We start from the raw sequence: 19,429 nt of genomic DNA, 5'->3' as shown, positions 1-19,429 counted from the left end.
GATAAATGTGATGTATATCATGTGAATGCTGTTCCAAAGTACATCATTATTCACAAATATATGAGTAGTTTCTCACCGGTATCTGGGTCGGTTGCACAAACAGTGGTGGTTTCAACTGTGGTTGTTGGAGTCTCGGCTAAAAAAAAACACAAAAAAAGATATCAAATGATCTTACTTGCAGGTTAATGCTCTGAACTCAGAAATGTGTTCAAATTTGCCCGTAAATGGTTAGTAGTAATAGTAAGGCGCACCACTATTGCCTAATGACCTCCAAATGACCCCTTGTGTTTATGTTTTCGAGATCCAGTCAAAAGAAACCCCCTCCCCTCTGTTTAAAGAAATAAATAAATAGATGCAGTACCACATTCCAACATAGCGCCCCCGGGTAGCCGCCGTACTATTACTACAATGGTTGAAGTTATAGTATGGCACAAAATGGAAATGGATTGTAAAAATAATCACTCAAGTGCTTTCGGTGACAGCCTTTCCAGATTATTGAAAGAGGTAGAACTAAAACCAGAGTGTTACACAGGTTGGGAATGTTCCAGAGAATGGCATTAAACATACATATACAGTATCCCCATGGAGACAAGTGGAATTAACGCAAATTGTCACGTATTGAACCGTCCAGGGAAAGTGTTTGAAACTGTGATGAAAACACAGAGTGTTTAGAGATACTTCTCCATAAAGTACAGTAGAAGTGTGTATGTTTTTCCTGTCAAAATAGTTCTAGTATGCTATTTTTTTTTTATTTGAGTCATTGAAGGAGTTTCACAGATTCTTGTAGTACTTACTTGTAGGAGGAGGATCGCAGAACTCTGGAGGACACCTAAAGCGAACTTTATAGTCTGAACACCGGCCGTTTTTCTGATCCTTGTTCCTACAGACGAATCCTGTCACAACGTCACACCTGGAAATACACAGGAAATTAGTTCTAAATATTCACGACTTATTTTCCATTGTGTTGTGTGTTGTTATGTCTAATGTCCTTGTACATTTTTACATTAATGAGTATTTAGAAATTCACATCATTGCCATTCTTTTTTATCAAGCGTTACGGTCTTGATTTGCACAAAACATTTAAAAAGATCTATAAATACTCACTTGTAGATGACGTCCCCGGTGGACGAGACTGGCAGGCCCGTGATGGTCAGGACTTCGATTTCGAGCGGATTGGCGCAGATCTTTCCAGGGTTTTCTTTTCGTAAATTAAAAAGAGTCTCCCAGTCTCCAGTAGCAGAGGGGTCGTCTCTGTCAAACCACTGAGTCCAGCATTCTGCAGAATAAAACAAGACAAACATATTGTAAGGGACCTACAGATGAATGAACGAGCTGTACCATGGTGACAGAAGTACCAGAAATAAGGCTTTTCGTTGCTAGAGAGCTCATAATCCCCTTTTTTGGAGGTCCACATACCTTCAGGGGTTTATGATGTCTCTGCCACAAGCAGAATCTTTGTGCTTTGAACGTTGGAACAAACCTTTTCTAAAATGACTGCTTTTCTTTTGAATTTGGATTACAATGAACGCTCAAGAGCTTTTTCTCTTTCAAGATGAAAGCTAAAACTAAGCTGAAAGACTATGCTGATTTTACTAAATAATTGTTTGATTGAATACTTTGTCCACATGATAAATGTGATGTATATCATGTGAATGCTGTTCCAAAGTACATCATTATTCACAAATATATGAGTAGTTTCTCACCGGTATCTGGGTCGGTTGCACAAACAGTGGTGGTTTCAACTGTGGTTGTTGGAGTCTCGGCTAAAAAAACCACAAAAAAACAAAATAAAATGATCTTACTTGCAGGTTAATAGCTAGGATGCACTGGGTCTCAGCGTTGCCGGGACTTATTGTCACATTAAAAATCAAACCAACCCGGGGCCCTATGTAAAAAGAGCCCCCCCTAGTGCTATTTCTGTAGTCACATCATCACACAGATGGAAAAACAAAATGCGAGTCAGGCCCAATCTGAGAAATGTGATTCATATTCCCTGTGAAAAGATAAAGCCCAGTCTCACTGAAACTAGTCTGAAACTTGCTGTGCTAAATGTCAGATCCTTATGTAACAAATCTCTCTTAATTAATAATTGTATTTCTTCTTATAATCTTGATTTTATGTTTTTAACTGAAACATGGCTTGACAAAAACACAGGAAATGTAGTTCTGATAGAATCTGCTCCACCCAACTTTAAGTTTGAATCTGAAACACGAGAAAACAAAAAAGGGGGTGGAGTCTGTGCTGTCTTTAGAGATGAAATAATTACCCGCAGGTTGTCTTTTGGGGTGTTTTCATCATTTGAGTATGTATCCTTTAAAATGGAGCTAAAACGGTCTCCATCCATTCTCTTCATTGTTTTATACAAGCCTCCCCAGCACTGCCAAAGTTTTATTGATGATTTTACTGAGATGCTCTCAGTCATATGCACAGACTTTGATGGTTTGGTCATTACAGGTGATTTCAATGTGCATGTTGATAATAATTGTGACAGAAACGCTAAAGAGCTTGATGCTGTCCTTGAAACCTTCAGTCTTACTCAGCATGTGAGAGGCCCCACCCACAGCAAAGGACACACTCTAGATCTCATAATTACAAAGGGGGTAAATATTTCAAATGTTAATGTGATCGATGTTGCTCTGTCTGATCATTTCTGTGTCTTCTTTGACCTGTCTGTTTCTCCCAAACCTCCGGTTGGTCCTGCAGTTGTTCAGAGGAGACACATAAGTGATGGCACAGGTGCACTGTTTATGGAAATGATAAACTTTGAAAATGTCTCATGTTCTAATGTAAATGATTTGTTGAACTCTGTTACATCTAGTGTTTTGAATGTTCTGGACACCATCGCCCCTATAAAGGCTAAAATGGTTAAAAATAAGCAGAAGGCGCCGTGGAGAAATGATGATTCGGTCAGGGCACAGAAAAGGGAGTGCCGCAGGGCCGAACGGAAATGGCGCAAGTCAAAGCTCCAGGTTCAAAAAGAGATTTACAAAGAAAAGCTGAACATGTACAACCTAATCTTATGTAGAACTAGGGAAAGATATTTTTCTGAAATAATTGGAAGCTGCAGTAACAACTCGCGTGTCCTGTTTGCCACAGTAAACAGATTAACAAACCCTCCAGCTCAGCTGCCGTTAGAACTCATTTCCACATCCAAGTGTAATGAGTTTGCATTATTCTTTAATGACAAAGTTCAGGGCATTAAAAATGCTATAAATCCCACAATGCAAAAAATTACCCTAAAACCACCAAGACACTTAGAGCTAACTCACTTTGCACCAGTAACTGACAAAACTGTCCATGAGATCATCACCAGTCTGAGTTCATCTACATGCTGCCTTGATGTGTTACCCACCAAATTTCTAAAGTCTGTGCTGAACAGTTTGTTAGCACCACTCACTCACATAGTTAACATGTCGCTTCAATCTGGAACATTCCCAATGTCTTTGAAAACTGCGGTCATAAAGCCTCTCCTAAAGAAGAGCAGTCTTGATGCCGCAGTACTGAGTCATTACCGGCCCATCTCTAATCTGCCATTTTGGGGCAAAGTCCTTGAAAAGGTTGTTTACCAACAGCTCACAGATTTCCTCTTAATAAACAACTCATTTGATGTTTTTCAGTCAGGTTTTAGACCTCATCACAGCACTGAGACTGCTCTTGTCAAGGTGACAAATGACATCCGCCTGAACACTGACACGGGCAAAGCCTCAGTCTTAATTCTGTTAGATCTGAGTGCTGCTTTTGACACTGTCGATCATGGGATCCTCTTACAGAGACTAGAGGACTGGGTGGGCATCACTGGCACTGCCCTAAACTGGTTAAGGTCCTATCTGGAAGACAGGAAGTACTTTGTTGAAATTGGTAGCTGTGTCTCAGACCACATGACCCTGACCTGTGGAGTGCCCCAAGGGTCAGTCCTGGGTCCCCTTCTGTTCAACCTCTACATGCTGCCGTTGGGTCAGTTGATACGCAGTGAAAATGTGTCCTATCACAATTATGCAGACGACACTCAGATCTATGTTTCACTATCGGCAGGTGACTATGGACCAGTAGATTCACTCTGTCACTGCATCCAACAGATCAGTTTGTGGATGCAAAACAACTTCCTTCAGCTGAACTCAGACAAGACTGAAATAATCGTTTTTGGCCCACAGAAACAAAGAGAAAGTGTTAGCGGTCACCTCCAGAGTCTCGCTCTAAAACCTACAAACCAAATTAGAAATCTGGGGGTAATAATGGACTCAGACTTGAACTTTAATAGCCACGTCAAATCAATAACATCAGCAGCTTTTTACCATCTAAAAAACATTGCCAAAATCAAAAATATAGTGTCAAAACCAGATTTAGAGAGACTTATCCATGCGTTTGTCTCCAGTAGATTAGACTACTGTAACGGCCTGCTCACTGGTCTCTCCAAACGAGCTGTAAAACAGCTGCAGTACATCCAGAACGCTGCTGCTCGGGTCCTGACTAGAACCAGGAAGTATGATCACATTAGTCCTGTTCTCAGGTCTCTGCACTGGCCCCTGTGGCTCAGAGAATAGACTTTAAAGCAGCTCTGCTTGTGTACAAGTCTCTCCATGGCCTAGCACCAAAGTACATCTTGGATATGTTAGTGCCATATGAACCATCTCGGACTCTGAGGACCTCAGGGACCGGCCTCCTGCTGGTGCCCAGAGTCAGGACAAAACATGGGGAATCTGCGTTTCAGTTTTATGCAGCTAAAATCTGGAACAGTCTTCCTGAAGATGTGAGACAGGCTTCTACTCTGACAATGTTCAAATCTAAGCTAAAAACAGTTTTGTTTAGCTGCGCATACGACTGAAAGGATTTTTTCTTTGCACTCTTCTCTTTTGTTTGTGATTTTATTAGTTTAGAAAATCAGTTGGATTGATAATTTTTAATTTAGTTAATTTTATTGTAGTTAATTTTTACCGTTGCACTCTTCTCTTTTGTTTGTGATTTTATTAGTTTAGAAAATCAGTTGGATTGATAATTTTTAATTTAGTTAATTTTATTGTATTTCTGTAATTTCTTTGTGATTTGAATGCATTTTTCCTGCTGTGTGAAGCACTTTGAATTGCCTTGTGTATGAAATGTGCTCTACAAATAAACTTGCCTTGCCTAATGCTCTGAACTCAGAAATGTGTTCAAATTTGCCCGTAAATGGTTAGTAGTAATAGTAAGGTGCGCCACTATTGCCTAATGACCTCCAAAATGACCCCTCGTGTTTATGTCTTCGAGATCCAGTCAAAAGAAACCCCCTCCCCAATGTTTAAATAAATAAATAAATAGATGCAGTACCACATTCCAACATAGCGCCCCCGGGTAGCCGCCGTACTATTACTACAATGGTTGAAGTTATAGTATGGCACAAAATGGAAATGGATTGTAAAAATAATCACTCAAGTGCTTTCGGTGACAGCCTTTCCAGATTATTGAAAGAGGTAGAACTAAAACCAGAGTGTTACACAGGTTGGGAATGTTCCAGAGAATGGCATTAAACATACATATACAGTATCCCCATGGAGACAAGTGGAATTAACGCAAATTGTCACGTATTGAACCGTCCAGGGAAAGTGTTTGAAACTGTGATGAAAACACAGTGTTTAGAGATACTTCCCCATAAAGTACAGTAAAAGTATGTATGTTTTTCCTGTCAAAATAGTTCTAGTATGCTATTTTTTTTTATTTGAGTCATTGAAGGAGTTTCACAGATTCTTGTAGTACTTACTTGTAGGAGGAGGATCGCAGAACTCTGGAGGACACCTAAAGCGAACTTTATAGTCTGAACACCGGCCGTTTTTCTGATCCTTGTTCCTACAGACGAATCCTGTCACAACGTCACACCTGGAAATACACAGGAAATTAGTTCTAAATATTCACGACTTATTTTCCATTGTGTTGTGTGTTGTTATGTCTAATGTCCTTGTACATTTTTACATTAATGAGTATTTAGAAATTCACATCATTGCCACTCTTTTTTATCAAGCGTTACGGTCTTGATTTGCACAAAACATTTAAAAAGATCTATTAATACTCACTTGTAGATGACGTCCCCGGTGGACGAGACTGGCAGGCCCGTGATGGTCAGGACTTCGATTTCGAGCGGATTGGCGCAGATCTTTCCAGGGTTTTCTTTTCGTAAATTAAAAAGAGTCTCCCAGTCTCCAGTAGCAGAGGGGTCGTCTCTGTCAAACCACTGAGTCCAGCATTCTGCAGAATAAAACAAGACAAACATATTGTAAGGGACCTACAGATGAATGAACGATCTGTACCATGGTGACAGAAGTACCAGAAATAAGGCTTTTTGTTGCTAGAGAGCTCATAATCCCCTTTTTTGGAGGTCCACATACCTTCGGGGGGGTTTATGATGTCTCTGCCACAAGCAGAGTCTTTGTGCTTTGAACGTTGGAACAAACCTTTTCTAAAATGACTGCTTTTCTTTTGAATTTGGATTACAATGAACGCTCAAGAGCTTTTTCTCTTTCAAGATGAAAGCTAAAACTAAGCTGAAAGACTATGCTGATTTACTAAATAATTGTTTGATTGAATACTTTGTCCACATGATAAATGTGATGTATATCATGTGAATGCTGTTCCAAAGTACATCATTATTCACAAATATATGAGTAGTTTCTCACCGGTATCTGGGTCGGTTGCACAAACAGTGGTGGTTTCAACTGTGGTTGTTGGAGTCTCGGCTAAAAAAAAAAAAAAGAAAAAAAAATCAAATGATCTTACTTGCAGGTTAATGCTCTGAACTCAGAAATGTGTTCAAATTTGCCCGTAAATGGTTAGTAGTAATAGTGAGGTGCACCACTATTGCCTAATGACCTCCAAATGACCCCTCTTGTTTATGTCTTCGAGATCCAGTCAAAAGAAACCCCCTCCCCTCTGTTTAAAGAAATAAATAAATAGATGCAGTACCACATTCCAACATAGCGCCCCCGGGTAGCCGCCGTACTATTACTACAATGGTTGAAGTTATAGTATGGCACAAAATGGAAATGGATTGTAAAAATAATCACTCAAGTGCTTTCGGTGACAGCCTTTCCAGATTATTGAAAGAGGTAGAACTAAAACCAGAGTGTTACACAGGTTGGGAATGTTCCAGAGAATGGCATTAAACATACATATACAGTATCCCCATGGAGACAAGTGGAATTAACGCAAATTGTCACGTATTGAACCGTCCAGGGAAAGTGTTTGAAACTGTGATGAAAACACAGAGTGTTTAGAGATACTTCTCCATAAAGTACAGTAAAAGTATGTATGTTTTTCCTGTCAAAATAGTTCTAGTTTGCTATTTTTTTCATTTGAGTCATGGAAGGAGTTTCACAGATTATTGAAGTACTTACTTGTAGGAGGAGGATCGCAAAACTCTGGAGGACACCTAAAGCGAACTTTATAGTCTGAACACCGGCCGTTTTTCTGATCCTTGTTCCTACAGACGAATCCTGTCACAACGTCACACCTGGAAATACACAGGAAATTAGTTCTAAATATTTACGACTTATTTTCCATTGTGTTGTGTGTTGTTATGTCTAATGTCCTTGTACATTTTTACATTAATGAGTATTTAGAAATTCACATCATTGCCATTCTTTTTTATCAAGCGTTACGGTCTTGATTTGCACAAAACATTTAAAAAGATCTATTAATACTCACTTGTAGATGACGTCCCCGGTGGACGAGACTGGCAGGCCCGTGATGGTCAGGACTTCGATTTCGAGCGGATTGGCGCAGATCTTTCCAGGGTTTTCTTTTCGTAAATTAAAAAGAGTCTCCCAGTCTCCAGTAGCAGAGGGGTCGTCTCTGTCAAACCACTGAGTCCAGCATTCTGCAGAATAAAACAAGACAAACATATTGTAAGGGACCTACAGATGAATGAACGAGCTGTACCATGGTGACAGAAGTACCAGAAATAAGGCTTTTTGTTGCTAGAGAGCTCATAATCCCCTTTTTTGGAGGTCCACATACCTTCGGGGGGGGGTTTATGATGTCTCTGCCACAAGCAGAGTCTTTGTGCTTTGAACGTTGGAACAAACCTTTTCTAAAATGACTGCTTTTCTTTTGAATTTGGATTACAATGAACGCTCAAGAGCTTTTTCTCTTTCAAGATGAAAGCTAAAACTAAGCTGAAAGACTATGCTGATTTACTAAATAATTGTTTGATTGAATACTTTGTCCACATGATAAATGTGATGTATATCATGTGAATGCTGTTCCAAAGTACATCATTATTCACAAATATATGAGTAGTTTCTCACCGGTATCTGGGTCGGTTGCACAAACAGTGGTGGTTTCAACTGTGGTTGTTGGAGTCTCGGCTAAAAAAACACAAAAAAACAAAATCAAATGATCTTACTTGCAGGTTAATGCTCTGAACTCAGAAATGTGTTCAAATTTGCCCGTAAATGGTTAGTAGTAATAGTGAGGTGCACCACTATTGCCTAATGACCTCCAAATGACCCCTCTTGTTTATGTCTTCGAGATCCAGTCAAAAGAAACCCCCTCCCCTCTGTTTAAAGAAATAAATAAATAGATGCAGTACCACATTCCAACATAGCGCCCCCGGGTAGCCGCCGTACTATTACTACAATGGTTGAAGTTATAGTATGGCACAAAATGGAAATGGATTGTAAAAATAATCACTCAAGTGCTTTCGGTGACAGCCTTTCCAGATTATTGAAAGAGGTAGAACTAAAACCAGAGTGTTACACAGGTTGGGAATGTTCCAGAGAATGGCATTAAACATACATATACAGTATCCCCATGGAGACAAGTGGAATTAACGCAAATTGTCACGTATTGAACCGTCCAGGGAAAGTGTTTGAAACTGTGATGAAAACACAGAGTGTTTAGAGATACTTCTCCATAAAGTACAGTAAAAGTATGTATGTTTTTCCTGTCAAAATAGTTCTAGTATGCTATTTTTTTTTATTTGAGTCATTGAAGGAGTTTCACAGATTCTTGTAGTACTTACTTGTAGGAGGAGGATCGCAGAACTCTGGAGGACACCTAAAGCGAACTTTATAGTCTGAACACCGGCCGTTTTTCTGATCCTTGTTCCTACAGACGAATCCTGTCACAACGTCACACCTGGAAATACACAGGAAATTAGTTCTAAATATTCACGACTTATTTTCCATTGTGTTGTGTGTTGTTATGTCTAATGTCCTTGTACATTTTTACATTAATGAGTATTTAGAAATTCACATCATTGCCATTCTTTTTTATCAAGCGTTACGGTCTTGATTTGCACAAAACATTTAAAAAGATCTATAAATACTCACTTGTAGATGACGTCCCCGGTGGACGAGACTGGCAGGCCCGTGATGGTCAGGACTTCGATTTCGAGAGGATTGGCGCAGATCTTTCCAGGGTTTTCTTTTCGTAAATTAAAAAGAGTCTCCCAGTCTCCAGTAGCAGAGGGGTCGTCTCTGTCAAACCACTGAGTCCAGCATTCTGCAGAATAAATCAAGACAAACATATTGTAAGGGACCTACAGATGAATGAACGAGCTGTACCATGGTGACAGAAGTACCAGAAATAAGGCTTTTCGTTGCTAGAGAGCTCATAATCCCCTTTTTTGGAGGTCCACATACCTTCGGGGGGGTTTATGATGTCTCTGCCACAAGCAGAGTCTTTGTGCTTTGAACGTTGGAACAAACCTTTTCTAAAATGACTGCTTTTCTTTTGAATTTGGATTACAATGAACGCTCAAGAGCTTTTTCTCTTTCAAGATGAAAGCTAAAACTAAGCTGAAAGACTATGCTGATTTACTAAATAATTGTTTGATTGAATACTTTGTCCACATGATAAATGTGATGTATATCATGTGAATGCTGTTCCAAAGTACATCATTATTCACAAATATATGAGTAGTTTCTCACCGGTATCTGGGTCGGTTGCACAAACAGTGGTGGTTTCAACTGTGGTTGTTGGAGTCTCGGCTAAAAAAACACAAAAAAACAAAATCAAATGATCTTACTTGCAGGTTAATGCTCTGAACTCAGAAATGTGTTCAAATTTGCCCGTAAATGGTTAGTAGTAATAGTAAGGCGCACCACTATTGCCTAATGACCTTCAAATGACCCCTTGTGTTTATGTTTCGAGATCCAGTCAAAACAAACCCCCTGCCCAATGTTTAAAGAAATAAATAAATAGATGCAGTACCACATTCCAACATAGCGCCCCCGGGTAGCCGCCGTACTATTACTACAATGGTTGAAGTTATAGTATGGCACAAAATGGAAATGGATTGTAAAAATAATCACTCAAGTGCTTTCGGTGACAGCCTTTCCAGATTATTGAAAGAGGTAGAACTAAAACCAGAGTGTTACACAGGTTGGGAATGTTCCAGAGAATGGCATTAAACATACATATACAGTATCCCCATGGAGACAAGTGGAATTAACGCAAATTGTCACGTATTGAACCGTCCAGGGAAAGTGTTTGAAACTGTGATGAAAACACAGTGTTTAGAGATACTTCTCCATAAAGTACAGTAAAAGTATGTATGTTTTTCCTGTCAAAATAGTTCTAGTATGCTATTTTTTTTTATTTGAGTCATTGAAGGAGTTTCACAGATTCTTGTAGTACTTACTTGTAGGAGGAGGATCGCAGAACTCTGGAGGACACCTAAAGCGAACTTTATAGTCTGAACACCGGCCGTTTTTCTGATCCTTGTTCCTACAGACGAATCCTGTCACAACGTCACACCTGGAAATACACAGGAAATTAGTTCTAAATATTCACGACTTATTTTCCATTGTGTTGTGTGTTGTTATGTCTAATGTCCTTGTACATTTTTACATTAATGAGTATTTAGAAATTCACATCATTGCCATTCTTTTTTATCAAGCGTTACGGTCTTGATTTGCACAAAACATTTAAAAAGATCTATAAATACTCACTTGTAGATGACGTCCCCGGTGGACGAGACTGGCAGGCCCGTGATGGTCAGGACTTCGATTTCGAGAGGATTGGCGCAGATCTTTCCAGGGTTTTCTTTTCGTAAATTAAAAAGAGTCTCCCAGTCTCCAGTAGCAGAGGGGTCGTCTCTGTCAAACCACTGAGTCCAGCATTCTGCAGAATAAATCAAGACAAACATATTGTAAGGGACCTACAGATGAATGAACGAGCTGTACCATGGTGACAGAAGTACCAGAAATAAGGCTTTTTGTTGCTAGAGAGCTCATAATCCCCTTTTTTGGAGGTCCACATACCTTCGGGGGGGGGGTTTACGATGTCTCTGCCACAAGCAGAGTCTTTGTGCTTTGAACGTTGGAACAAACCTTTTCTAAAATGACTGCTTTTCTTTTGAATTTGGATTACAATGAACGCTCAAGAGCTTTTTCTCTTTCAAGATGAAAGCTAAAACTAAGCTGAAAGACTATGCTGATTTACTAAATAATTGTTTGATTGAATACTTTGTCCACATGATAAATGTGATGTATATCATGTGAATGCTGTTCCAAAGTACATCATTATTCACAAATATATGAGTAGTTTCTCACCGGTATCTGGGTCGGTTGCACAAACAGTGGTGGTTTCAACTGTGGTTGTTGGAGTCTCGGCTAAAAAAAAACACAAAAAAAGATATCAAATGATCTTACTTGCAGGTTAATGCTCTGAACTCAGAAATGTGTTCAAATTTGCCCGTAAATGGTTAGTAGTAATAGTAAGGCGCACCACTATTGCCTAATGACCTCCAAATGACCCCTTGTGTTTATGTTTTCGAGATCCAGTCAAAAGAAACCCCCTCCCCTCTGTTTAAAGAAATAAATAAATAGATGCAGTACCACATTCCAACATAGCGCCCCCGGGTAGCCGCCGTACTATTACTACAATGGTTGAAGTTATAGTATGGCACAAAATGGAAATGGATTGTAAAAATAATCACTCAAGTGCTTTCGGTGACAGCCTTTCCAGATTATTGAAAGAGGTAGAACTAAAACCAGAGTGTTACACAGGTTGGGAATGTTCCAGAGAATGGCATTAAACATACATATACAGTATCCCCATGGAGACAAGTGGAATTAACGCAAATTGTCACGTATTGAACCGTCCAGGGAAAGTGTTTGAAACTGTGATGAAAACACAGAGTGTTTAGAGATACTTCTCCATAAAGTACAGTAGAAGTGTGTATGTTTTTCCTGTCAAAATAGTTCTAGTATGCTATTTTTTTTTTATTTGAGTCATTGAAGGAGTTTCACAGATTCTTGTAGTACTTACTTGTAGGAGGAGGATCGCAGAACTCTGGAGGACACCTAAAGCGAACTTTATAGTCTGAACACCGGCCGTTTTTCTGATCCTTGTTCCTACAGACGAATCCTGTCACAACGTCACACCTGGAAATACACAGGAAATTAGTTCTAAATATTCACGACTTATTTTCCATTGTGTTGTGTGTTGTTATGTCTAATGTCCTTGTACATTTTTACATTAATGAGTATTTAGAAATTCACATCATTGCCATTCTTTTTTATCAAGCGTTACGGTCTTGATTTGCACAAAACATTTAAAAAGATCTATAAATACTCACTTGTAGATGACGTCCCCGGTGGACGAGACTGGCAGGCCCGTGATGGTCAGGACTTCGATTTCGAGCGGATTGGCGCAGATCTTTCCAGGGTTTTCTTTTCGTAAATTAAAAAGAGTCTCCCAGTCTCCAGTAGCAGAGGGGTCGTCTCTGTCAAACCACTGAGTCCAGCATTCTGCAGAATAAAACAAGACAAACATATTGTAAGGGACCTACAGATGAATGAACGAGCTGTACCATGGTGACAGAAGTACCAGAAATAAGGCTTTTCGTTGCTAGAGAGCTCATAATCCCCTTTTTTGGAGGTCCACATACCTTCAGGGGTTTATGATGTCTCTGCCACAAGCAGAATCTTTGTGCTTTGAACGTTGGAACAAACCTTTTCTAAAATGACTGCTTTTCTTTTGAATTTGGATTACAATGAACGCTCAAGAGCTTTTTCTCTTTCAAGATGAAAGCTAAAACTAAGCTGAAAGACTATGCTGATTTTACTAAATAATTGTTTGATTGAATACTTTGTCCACATGATAAATGTGATGTATATCATGTGAATGCTGTTCCAAAGTACATCATTATTCACAAATATATGAGTAGTTTCTCACCGGTATCTGGGTCGGTTGCACAAACAGTGGTGGTTTCAACTGTGGTTGTTGGAGTCTCGGCTAAAAAAACCACAAAAAAACAAAATAAAATGATCTTACTTGCAGGTTAATAGCTAGGATGCACTGGGTCTCAGCGTTGCCGGGACTTATTGTCACATTAAAAATCAAACCAACCCGGGGCCCTATGTAAAAAGAGCCCCCCCTAGTGCTATTTCTGTAGTCACATCATCACACAGATGGAAAAACAAAATGCGAGTCAGGCCCAATCTGAGAAATGTGATTCATATTCCCTGTGAAAAGATAAAGCCCAGTCTCACTGAAACTAGTCTGAAACTTGCTGTGCTAAATGTCAGATCCTTATGTAACAAATCTCTCTTAATTAATAATTGTATTTCTTCTTATAATCTTGATTTTATGTTTTTAACTGAAACATGGCTTGACAAAAACACAGGAAATGTAGTTCTGATAGAATCTGCTCCACCCAACTTTAAGTTTGAATCTGAAACACGAGAAAACAAAAAAGGGGGTGGAGTCTGTGCTGTCTTTAGAGATGAAATAATTACCCGCAGGTTGTCTTTTGGGGTGTTTTCATCATTTGAGTATGTATCCTTTAAAATGGAGCTAAAACGGTCTCCATCCATTCTCTTCATTGTTTTATACAAGCCTCCCCAGCACTGCCAAAGTTTTATTGATGATTTTACTGAGATGCTCTCAGTCATATGCACAGACTTTGATGGTTTGGTCATTACAGGTGATTTCAATGTGCATGTTGATAATAATTGTGACAGAAACGCTAAAGAGCTTGATGCTGTCCTTGAAACCTTCAGTCTTACTCAGCATGTGAGAGGCCCCACCCACAGCAAAGGACACACTCTAGATCTCATAATTACAAAGGGGGTAAATATTTCAAATGTTAATGTGATCGATGTTGCTCTGTCTGATCATTTCTGTGTCTTCTTTGACCTGTCTGTTTCTCCCAAACCTCCGGTTGGTCCTGCAGTTGTTCAGAGGAGACACATAAGTGATGGCACAGGTGCACTGTTTATGGAAATGATAAACTTTGAAAATGTCTCATGTTCTAATGTAAATGATTTGTTGAACTCTGTTACATCTAGTGTTTTGAATGTTCTGGACACCATCGCCCCTATAAAGGCTAAAATGGTTAAAAATAAGCAGAAGGCGCCGTGGAGAAATGATGATTCGGTCAGGGCACAGAAAAGGGAGTGCCGCAGGGCCGAACGGAAATGGCGCAAGTCAAAGCTCCAGGTTCAAAAAGAGATTTACAAAGAAAAGCTGAACATGTACAACCTAATCTTATGTAGAACTAGGGAAAGATATTTTTCTGAAATAATTGGAAGCTGCAGTAACAACTCGCGTGTCCTGTTTGCCACAGTAAACAGATTAACAAACCCTCCAGCTCAGCTGCCGTTAGAACTCATTTCCACATCCAAGTGTAATGAGTTTGCATTATTCTTTAATGACAAAGTTCAGGGCATTAAAAATGCTATAAATCCCACAATGCAAAAAATTACCCTAAAACCACCAAGACACTTAGAGCTAACTCACTTTGCACCAGTAACTGACAAAACTGTCCATGAGATCATCACCAGTCTGAGTTCATCTACATGCTGCCTTGATGTGTTACCCACCAAATTTCTAAAGTCTGTGCTGAACAGTTTGTTAGCACCACTCACTCACATAGTTAACATGTCGCTTCAATCTGGAACATTCCCAATGTCTTTGAAAACTGCGGTCATAAAGCCTCTCCTAAAGAAGAGCAGTCTTGATGCCGCAGTACTGAGTCATTACCGGCCCATCTCTAATCTGCCATTTTGGGGCAAAGTCCTTGAAAAGGTTGTTTACCAACAGCTCACAGATTTCCTCTTAATAAACAACTCATTTGATGTTTTTCAGTCAGGTTTTAGACCTCATCACAGCACTGAGACTGCTCTTGTCAAGGTGACAAATGACATCCGCCTGAACACTGACACGGGCAAAGCCTCAGTCTTAATTCTGTTAGATCTGAGTGCTGCTTTTGACACTGTCGATCATGGGATCCTCTTACAGAGACTAGAGGACTGGGTGGGCATCACTGGCACTGCCCTAAACTGGTTAAGGTCCTATCTGGAAGACAGGAAGTACTTTGTTGAAATTGGTAGCTGTGTCTCAGACCACATGACCCTGACCTGTGGAGTGCCCCAAGGGTCAGTCCTGGGTCCCCTTCTGTTCAACCTCTACATGCTGCCGTTGGGTCAGTTGATACGCAGTGAAAATGTGTCCTATCACAATTATGCAGACGACACTCAGATCTATGTTTCACTATCGGCAGGTGACTATGGACCAGTAGATTCACTCTGTCACTGCATCCAACAGATCAGTTTGTGGATGCAAAACAACTTCCTTCAGCTGAACTCAGACAAGACTGAAATAATCGTTTTTGGCCCACAGAAACAAAGAGAAAGTGTTAGCGGTCACCTCCAGAGTCTCGCTCTAAAACCTACAAACCAAATTAGAAATCTGGGGGTAATAATGGACTCAGACTTGAACTTTAATAGCCACGTCAAATCAATAACATCAGCAGCTTTTTACCATCTAAAAAACATTGCCAAAATCAAAAATATAGTGTCAAAACCAGATTTAGAGAGACTTATCCATGCGTTTGTCTCCAGTAGATTAGACTACTGTAACGGCCTGCTCACTGGTCTCTCCAAACGAGCTGTAAAACAGCTGCAGTACATCCAGAACGCTGCTGCTCGGGTCCTGACTAGAACCAGGAAGTATGATCACATTAGTCCTGTTCTCAGGTCTCTGCACTGGCCCCTGTGGCTCAGAGAATAGACTTTAAAGCAGCTCTGCTTGTGTACAAGTCTCTCCATGGCCTAGCACCAAAGTACATCTTGGATATGTTAGTGCCATATGAACCATCTCGGACTCTGAGGACCTCAGGGACCGGCCTCCTGCTGGTGCCCAGAGTCAGGACAAAACATGGGGAATCTGCGTTTCAGTTTTATGCAGCTAAAATCTGGAACAGTCTTCCTGAAGATGTGAGACAGGCTTCTACTCTGACAATGTTCAAATCTAAGCTAAAAACAGTTTTGTTTAGCTGCGCATACGACTGAAAGGATTTTTTCTTTGCACTCTTCTCTTTTGTTTGTGATTTTATTAGTTTAGAAAATCAGTTGGATTGATAATTTTTAATTTAGTTAATTTTATTGTAGTTAATTTTTACCGTTGCACTCTTCTCTTTTGTTTGTGATTTTATTAGTTTAGAAAATCAGTTGGATTGATAATTTTTAATTTAGTTAATTTTATTGTATTTCTGTAATTTCTTTGTGATTTGAATGCATTTTTCCTGCTGTGTGAAGCACTTTGAATTGCCTTGTGTATGAAATGTGCTCTACAAATAAACTTGCCTTGCCTAATGCTCTGAACTCAGAAATGTGTTCAAATTTGCCCGTAAATGGTTAGTAGTAATAGTAAGGTGCGCCACTATTGCCTAATGACCTCCAAAATGACCCCTCGTGTTTATGTCTTCGAGATCCAGTCAAAAGAAACCCCCTCCCCAATGTTTAAATAAATAAATAAATAGATGCAGTACCACATTCCAACATAGCGCCCCCGGGTAGCCGCCGTACTATTACTACAATGGTTGAAGTTATAGTATGGCACAAAATGGAAATGGATTGTAAAAATAATCACTCAAGTGCTTTCGGTGACAGCCTTTCCAGATTATTGAAAGAGGTAGAACTAAAACCAGAGTGTTACACAGGTTGGGAATGTTCCAGAGAATGGCATTAAACATACATATACAGTATCCCCATGGAGACAAGTGGAATTAACGCAAATTGTCACGTATTGAACCGTCCAGGGAAAGTGTTTGAAACTGTGATGAAAACACAGTGTTTAGAGATACTTCCCCATAAAGTACAGTAAAAGTATGTATGTTTTTCCTGTCAAAATAGTTCTAGTATGCTATTTTTTTTTATTTGAGTCATTGAAGGAGTTTCACAGATTCTTGTAGTACTTACTTGTAGGAGGAGGATCGCAGAACTCTGGAGGACACCTAAAGCGAACTTTATAGTCTGAACACCGGCCGTTTTTCTGATCCTTGTTCCTACAGACGAATCCTGTCACAACGTCACACCTGGAAATACACAGGAAATTAGTTCTAAATATTCACGACTTATTTTCCATTGTGTTGTGTGTTGTTATGTCTAATGTCCTTGTACATTTTTACATTAATGAGTATTTAGAAATTCACATCATTGCCACTCTTTTTTATCAAGCGTTACGGTCTTGATTTGCACAAAACATTTAAAAAGATCTATTAATACTCACTTGTAGATGACGTCCCCGGTGGACGAGACTGGCAGGCCCGTGATGGTCAGGACTTCGATTTCGAGCGGATTGGCGCAGATCTTTCCAGGGTTTTCTTTTCGTAAATTAAAAAGAGTCTCCCAGTCTCCAGTAGCAGAGGGGTCGTCTCTGTCAAACCACTGAGTCCAGCATTCTGCAGAATAAAACAAGACAAACATATTGTAAGGGACCTACAGATGAATGAACGATCTGTACCATGGTGACAGAAGTACCAGAAATAAGGCTTTTTGTTGCTAGAGAGCTCATAATCCCCTTTTTTGGAGGTCCACATACCTTCGGGGGGGTTTATGATGTCTCTGCCACAAGCAGAGTCTTTGTGCTTTGAACGTTGGAACAAACCTTTTCTAAAATGACTGCTTTTCTTTTGAATTTGGATTACAATGAACGCTCAAGAGCTTTTTCTCTTTCAAGATGAAAGCTAAAACTAAGCTGAAAGACTATGCTGATTTACTAAATAATTGTTTGATTGAATACTTTGTCCACATGATAAATGTGATGTATATCATGTGAATGCTGTTCCAAAGTACATCATTATTCACAAATATATGAGTAGTTTCTCACCGGTATCTGGGTCGGTTGCACAAACAGTGGTGGTTTCAACTGTGGTTGTTGGAGTCTCGGCTAAAAAAAAAAAAAAGAAAAAAAAATCAAATGATCTTACTTGCAGGTTAATGCTCTGAACTCAGAAATGTGTTCAAATTTGCCCGTAAATGGTTAGTAGTAATAGTGAGGTGCACCACTATTGCCTAATGACCTCCAAATGACCCCTCTTGTTTATGTCTTCGAGATCCAGTCAAAAGAAACCCCCTCCCCTCTGTTTAAAGAAATAAATAAATAGATGCAGTACCACATTCCAACATAGCGCCCCCGGGTAGCCGCCGTACTATTACTACAATGGTTGAAGTTATAGTATGGCACAAAATGGAAATGGATTGTAAAAATAATCACTCAAGTGCTTTCGGTGACAGCCTTTCCAGATTATTGAAAGAGGTAGAACTAAAACCAGAGTGTTACACAGGTTGGGAATGTTCCAGAGAATGGCATTAAACATACATATACAGTATCCCCATGGAGACAAGTGGAATTAACGCAAATTGTCACGTATTGAACCGTCCAGGGAAAGTGTTTGAAACTGTGATGAAAACACAGAGTGTTTAGAGATACTTCTCCATAAAGTACAGTAAAAGTATGTATGTTTTTCCTGTCAAAATAGTTCTAGTTTGCTATTTTTTTCATTTGAGTCATGGAAGGAGTTTCACAGATTATTGAAGTACTTACTTGTAGGAGGAGGATCGCAGAACTCTGGAGGACACCTAAAGCGAACTTTATAGTCTGAACACCGGCCGTTTTTCTGATCCTTGTTCCTACAGACGAATCCTGTCACAACGTCACACCTGGAAATACACAGGAAATTAGTTCTAAATATTTACGACTTATTTTCCATTGTGTTGTGTGTTGTTATGTCTAATGTCCTTGTACATTTTTACATTAATGAGTATTTAGAAATTCACATCATTGCCATTCTTTTTTATCAAGCGTTACGGTCTTGATTTGCACAAAACATTTAAAAAGATCTATTAATACTCACTTGTAGATGACGTCCCCGGTGGACGAGACTGGCAGGCCCGTGATGGTCAGGACTTCGATTTCGAGCGGATTGGCGCAGATCTTTCCAGGGTTTTCTTTTCGTAAATTAAAAAGAGTCTCCCAGTCTCCAGTAGCAGAGGGGTCGTCTCTGTCAAACCACTGAGTCCAGCATTCTGCAGAATAAAACAAGACAAACATATTGTAAGGGACCTACAGATGAATGAACGAGCTGTACCATGGTGACAGAAGTACCAGAAATAAGGCTTTTTGTTGCTAGAGAGCTCATAATCCCCTTTTTTGGAGGTCCACATACCTT

At 39.6% G+C, this 19,429-nt stretch overlaps 3 protein-coding genes across 3 annotated transcripts; all 3 read right to left on the bottom strand.

The window, feature by feature from the left end:
• Positions 1-17: 17 nt before the first annotated feature.
• LOC140372119 (uncharacterized) lies at positions 18-6,351 on the bottom strand. Its single transcript, XM_072459407.1, has 7 exons — positions 6,276-6,351; positions 6,042-6,213; positions 5,732-5,847; positions 1,105-1,276; positions 795-910; positions 77-136; positions 18-28 (listed from the first exon to the last, which is right to left on the bottom strand). Exons 1-7 carry the CDS (start codon positions 6,349-6,351, stop codon positions 18-20), a joined length of 723 nt encoding a protein of 240 aa, XP_072315508.1.
• Positions 6,352-6,582: 231 nt separating this feature from the next.
• LOC140372109 (uncharacterized) lies at positions 6,583-9,493 on the bottom strand. Its single transcript, XM_072459396.1, has 6 exons — positions 9,297-9,493; positions 8,987-9,102; positions 7,669-7,840; positions 7,359-7,474; positions 6,642-6,701; positions 6,583-6,593 (listed from the first exon to the last, which is right to left on the bottom strand). The coding sequence occupies exons 1-6, from the start codon at positions 9,491-9,493 to the stop codon at positions 6,583-6,585; spliced, it is 672 nt and encodes a 223-aa protein (XP_072315497.1).
• A 344-nt stretch (positions 9,494-9,837) lies between these two features.
• LOC140372098 (mucin-5AC-like) lies at positions 9,838-19,424 on the bottom strand. The gene is made up of 12 exons (XM_072459384.1): positions 19,349-19,424; positions 19,115-19,286; positions 18,805-18,920; positions 17,488-17,659; positions 17,178-17,293; positions 13,150-13,209; positions 12,551-12,722; positions 12,241-12,356; positions 10,920-11,091; positions 10,610-10,725; positions 9,897-9,956; positions 9,838-9,848 (listed from the first exon to the last, which is right to left on the bottom strand). The coding sequence occupies exons 1-12, from the start codon at positions 19,422-19,424 to the stop codon at positions 9,838-9,840; spliced, it is 1,359 nt and encodes a 452-aa protein (XP_072315485.1).
• Between the last annotated feature and the right edge of the window lie 5 nt (positions 19,425-19,429).

This window comes from Eucyclogobius newberryi, unplaced genomic scaffold, assembly GCF_026437365.1.
Source record: "Eucyclogobius newberryi isolate DKJ021-1_F unplaced genomic scaffold, fEucNew1.0.hap1 SCAF_10, whole genome shotgun sequence".
NCBI lineage: Eukaryota > Metazoa > Chordata > Actinopteri > Gobiiformes > Gobiidae > Eucyclogobius > Eucyclogobius newberryi.
The sequence above is the reverse complement of the archived record's forward strand: the minus strand, read 5'-3'. Positions and strand labels throughout refer to the sequence as shown.